This window comes from Lycium barbarum, chromosome 12 (genome assembly GCF_019175385.1).
Source record: "Lycium barbarum isolate Lr01 chromosome 12, ASM1917538v2, whole genome shotgun sequence".
Taxonomy (NCBI): domain Eukaryota; kingdom Viridiplantae; phylum Streptophyta; class Magnoliopsida; order Solanales; family Solanaceae; genus Lycium; species Lycium barbarum.
Window position 1 is genome coordinate 100,001,851 of NC_083348.1, and position 5,390 is coordinate 100,007,240.

Consider the following 5,390-nt stretch of genomic DNA (forward strand, 5'->3'; position numbering starts at 1 on the left):
TTTCTTGTAAACTTGATGTCCTATAATTTTTCAATCATTTGCATAAGACATCTTAAATATAAGTTGAAGGGTGATGCAGTATCCGAAAACATTAAATTAATGTTTCGAGTTTTCTATTTTATTTCTTCTGGACATATAACATTTCGGACTTAGATTGTCCTTATTCATTTAGGCATGATTTTAAGAAGCTTCCTTAAATTAAAGCTATTTGATCTTTTTGGGAATCTATCCATAAACTGAAATTGGTAATATTGAGCTTATTTTCTTCCATTTTTATGGTATTTATTTAAAATTACATCTCAAATAACTATTGCAGTAACAACTAATTAGTTTAACAAATTATAGTAGGTTACGTACCTTGTTTTCTAGATTATCAACCTACATTTATAATAGAAGTTATTTATTTGGTTGTTAAGTAACCTAGTAATGTAAATTTTCTTTATATTGTTAATTACGTATACTTTTTTTTAATAAGAAAACAATGTGACAATGCTGAAGGTTGATATTTGGAATTATTTGTAAAAATACAAAAAGTGTCGCAAGCGTGAGGTTTGTTTGGGGGGAGTGTGTGTGGGGGGGGGGGGGGGTTGGGGGGTGTTAGACGTAGACAAAAGTGATAGGACTACTATTTTATTGTGATTATTATATCTAGGACAAATACAAGCATAAATAAAACCTGTGAACTTCCTTGCATCCCACAATATCGTCATTCTATAAGAACTTCCCCTCTTCTTAAATGTACTTCTTTTACAGTCACACCCTCGTAACTGAATCAGAAAATGGGGGAAATTAAAAAGAGAGAGAAGAAAAAGAAAAAGGAGAGCGAATGCATCAACTGAGTAAATTGACGTAATCATCTCCTAGTGGTAGTGTTTGGCCTTGCCACAGAGAAGGGCATTTGGTGGAATAGCATACTCTGTGTAAAGGCTATGTTCGGTATTCCACACTCTGAAATATGTTTCCTGTCCTAAGTATCGCCTTGGCCATACTGCTGACCTTAAATTCCACATTCCTTTGTTGTCCAATGACACCAATATTGTACTCCATGAATTTGGATACACCTGGATAGTGTATCTGGTTGTGGCATCTACTAGATTGTACCTTCTCCTCATTGTTGTGTTCCAAAGGCCAGGCCCATACCTTTATAATCAAAGAACAATCAAATGATAGAGTGAGCGGACTTATAAAATATAACTACATGTAACCATCAATAAAGTATGAAAATAAAATACTTGTAGTATTAAAAAATGCTTTGAGAAATTTGCAGAAATGACACCAGGTAGCTGCTTATAGCCCCCCCACTTAAAAACATATCCAGTTTTTAAAAACAATTTAAAATTTAACCAGTTTTTTACCAAATTGCTAACTTAATCTGCTGCTGCTGCTGCTTCTTCTTCTTGAATGTATGAAATTGGGCTCTGTCAAGCTTAACTTTATTTTCGTATGTCTAAATTCTGAAAGTTCAATGTTCAAATTCAGACCTTTGGCGTGAAGCTGGCCTTGATATAGCCTAAATTCAGAATAAGGTCCAAATTTTATATTCCTTCAGGTCTGAATTTGGACTCTGTCAAAGCCTAACTTCAAACCTGACAATTTGATTTTCAACTTCAAACCCATAATTTCAAATTTGACTCGCATGTCTAAAATCTATTTAGAGACGGCTAAACTTAAAACTTGGTAAATCTGAGCTACTCTTTGAATAGAGGTCCTAAAAACGACTATTTGCACACTTGGCCTTGAAAATTAGCATACCCGACAGTCCAGAAATCATAGCCATCAAGGTGATAAGACTGTACAGAATTCTCATTGTTCTGGAAGACAATCTCGACGAAGTCATGGAGAGTGAAGTTAAAGACAGAAGTGGCAAGAACCATTGCCCCACGTGGAGGATTGTCGCTGATTTTGTTCAGCTGAAAAACTCCAGGAATGTTAAAATAGTCAGCAAGCTTCAATGGAGTGTCTGGGTTGATATAAGAGATCTTATTTATAGCATAACGTTTCTTTCCATTGTTTTTGCCAGCAGAATTTGCGAGTACTAATGTCCTTGTCACTGGGATTGTCCCATAATGGAATGCTCCTTGTGGATTCGGCCTCGCAGCATTTGCCGTCAAGTTCCATCTTCACCACAGGGCCAAAAAAAATGTCAAGAGCAATATGTTTTTTTGTTTTGGTGTTGAAAACAGAGCAATATGTTGATAACGTAAAAGAAATTTTACATTTTCAATTTAATTTAACGTATTATAGCACGATTTGAGGGAGCTTTGGCGTAACTGGTAAAGTTGCTGCCATGTGATTAGGAGGTCACGGGTTCAAGCCGTGGAAACAGCCTCTTGCAGAAATGCAAGGTAAGGCTGCGTACAATAGACCCTTGTGGTCCGGCCCTTCCCCGGACCCCGCGCATAGCGGGAGCTTAGTGCACCGGGCTGCCCCTTTTTTTATAGCAGGATTTATTATATTTTTCAGGTTAATAGATCATGTTTCTTTGACTTTCTTGATTTTTGTTCATAGTCAGATCAATACACATAAAAAAAAGCTGTCCCAATTTATAGGGGTACCATTAGAATTTAGAGAGTCAATTTTTTTTTTTTGACCATGAATTCAAACATGAAATCTTTGAATTTTTCAACACAAAGTTTACATAGTTGAAAACTAAAAAAAATGTATTATAGGTCACTATAATTGACATTTCAAAATATTATAAAGACATGAAAAGATTGTAATCAAAGAAAAAATCGCTTGACTCTTAAAATTCAAAACGTACCACATAAATTAGGACATAGGAATATTACATTTAATGTAACCCGACGGCGTAAAAATAATATAGCCCTCAAATAGTATATATGAGAACTTAAAGTCAAGTAATAAAAGAGAAAAAACAATTACATGAATGCACATACCTAATGGTTCTGGCTTGCTTCATTGACCAATGTACATGATAAGTAGGACCAATAGGCAGGGGTTTTGAGGCAGGGGTATTAGAACCTTGATAGTGAAGGATGGCAGTTGCTGAGAGAATTGGCTTAGTGAAACGAGTTGAAGCCACAATAAAATAATCTTTGGGTTTGGCATGTAAAGTCACCAGAAAAGCCATGGATTGGCCAACATGAATGTCCAAGGATTCATACACTTCTTGCATTGTGTGTGATCCTTCCACTTCCACCAGCTTTAACGTGTGACCTTGGATCCTAAAGTTTATTGATGTTGTTAATCCCACATTCGACACCCTAAATAAGTATGTATATCCTGAAAACACACAACACGAAAACAAAATGGATTAACAAATAGTAACAATTTGGTTAGCATCAACTAGGAAACTAAATACAACTTTTTCTTGAAAAAACTATTAGGCGTAAGTTAATTCAATGCAGCGGCGGATCTGGGATTTTACAACCTATTTGATTAACTGGATTTGAAATTTATTATGAGTAATTATTTAGTGAATTTTTTTTAACATATACATAAAGTTTGAGCTAAAACTATTGGGTTTAGATAAATCCCCTAAGATATACTCTATATCCGCGTCGGCTTCAATGAATTCGTATTATCAAAAATGGATCGAATTAAAGGCCTAACTTAACACTTCCACCGTCTCAATTTATGTGGCACACTTTTCTTTTTAGTCTGTCTTAAAAAAAAGATGTCACCTTTTTATAATTAGAAACAACTTAACCTTAAACTTTTTTACCCTTAATGAAATGATTTATAATCACACAAAATACCTACGATTTGTTTTAGACCACAAATTTCAAAAGTTTTCCTAGCTTTTTTAAACTTTTTGTCAAGTCAAACAGTACATAAAATTTATAAATTGACACGGAGGGAGTAACAAAAGCTAGCTCATGAGCTGATCATTATCGGCTAAAACAACATAATTAGAAGATGGTATTTTATTTCCTCAACCAACGTGGGATACTTAACGTGTACCTTTCAAGCCGGTGAACTTAAGAGAATTAGGTCGTCCATTAATGAGCAGAGCATCTGGAAGAGGAAAAGATTTCCCCTGGTCTAACCTTTGCTGCAATACCTATAATTGTAGGCAAGAAAGTCAACCATTTGTATGGCCTTATTTGCAATCAAATTATTTACTTATTAGTAACAGAAAATTATGAGATTAATTGGAACCTTGTTATCCGTCTTCCACCAATCACTAACAAGCACAGTGAATTGCTCAAAAGGTTTTGGGTATGGGACTGGAATAACAACCCTTGCTAATATGTTAAATCCTCCAAAACCACCAGCAGCTCTATGCATTAAAGTGGATAGAAAATATGTAAATGTTCCAATTTGATCTTTCATTTGCATTTTGTAGGTCCATTGGCTATTTGGTGGGATTGGACAATTTGTACCAAGAACTCCATCTTGCCATGAGGTCTTTCTTTGTTTGACACCGTTCCTGTTGATTAATTCACATCACAAAATTAATTAAGAGTTTAAATATTTACACAATTCACTTAAAAATTATTTGTCCCCTGTTGTATAACAAAAATTTGACTTGGATGTAAAATTTCGGCGACGCACCATGTTAAGAGCAAACGATCATCCAGCTTATTAATGACCGTAACCACAACGTTGTCATTAGTTACAACGTTAAGGGTAGGACCTGGAAACTGCCCATTAATAAGGATTCCCTGCATGAATTCAAAAAAAGATTATGTATATGTTAAACTTAAACTATAACAAATGAATGTTACGTATAACAAAAATTAAGATGGTAGAAATATTACCCTCTGCTTGACTCCAAGAGGAGAGACTTGACCATAGGTAACAGTCCAAGTTTCATATACGTACGGGTCTTCAGCCCACACGATGGAAGAACTCAACAAGACCAAAACTCCAAGTAAAAATTGCAGGAATATGACCCGTCTCATTTCTGCACACACACCCGCAAATAATTCTATGTAAGGTCGTTTTTTTTTTCCAAGAAAGTAGTCTCACGTCAATTGCTAAATGAAGGTATTTGGTTTCTCTATCCGTTTTGTTTAGCAAAACAAAAAGAATTTAAGTATGCAGAGCAACGGCGTCAAATATATATTTTACACAATCAAAAGCTTAAAAGGCAATTGTAGGTAATTTCACTTAATAACATTAATTTGTAATCTAGAATAAATGAAGTAGTAAGTAACGTGCTATGACATGTTGAATTACACTGATAGTGTTAAAATTCATTACATTGATAGTGTTAAATAACTTAAATCCAATTGGATGTGTTATGGTCATCTGGAAGTGATTCCATTCCTTTTTCAGAACTTTCAGTATAAAGCTGGACTAGAATAAATGTAAAATGTCGGACTATAAAATACAAATGAAAAATGAAACACTTGACAAGAAAGTGCACGTGAACTTCCCATTTAGGACCAATGAGAAAAGTGAAACAAAGAATGTAGTCAAAA

General features: G+C 34.6%; 1 protein-coding gene across 1 annotated transcript; it reads right to left on the bottom strand.

The window, feature by feature from the left end:
• Positions 1–665: 665 nt before the first annotated feature.
• LOC132623001 (L-ascorbate oxidase homolog) lies at positions 666–4,868 on the bottom strand. The gene is made up of 7 exons (XM_060337704.1): positions 4,725–4,868; positions 4,519–4,628; positions 4,123–4,393; positions 3,925–4,024; positions 2,898–3,243; positions 1,753–2,118; positions 666–1,140 (listed from the first exon to the last, which is right to left on the bottom strand). The coding sequence occupies exons 1-7, from the start codon at positions 4,866–4,868 to the stop codon at positions 861–863; spliced, it is 1,617 nt and encodes a 538-aa protein (XP_060193687.1). The 3' UTR covers positions 666–860.
• Between the last annotated feature and the right edge of the window lie 522 nt (positions 4,869–5,390).

What these genes read in the sequence shown, in the direction of transcription:
- LOC132623001 (XM_060337704.1), bottom strand. Translation starts at nt 4,868, where the DNA reads ATGAGACGGGTCATATTCCTGCAATTTTTACTTGGAGTTTTGGTCTTG. An exon ending in GGTGGAAGACGGATAACAAG is followed by an intron (nt 4,025 to 4,122) that starts GTTCCAATTAAT and finishes CTACAATTATAG; the next exon opens with GTATTGCAGCAAAGGTTAGA. An exon ending in AAGCAAGCCAGAACCATTAG is followed by an intron (nt 2,119 to 2,897) that starts GTATGTGCATTC and finishes CCTGTGGTGAAG; the next exon opens with ATGGAACTTGACGGCAAATG.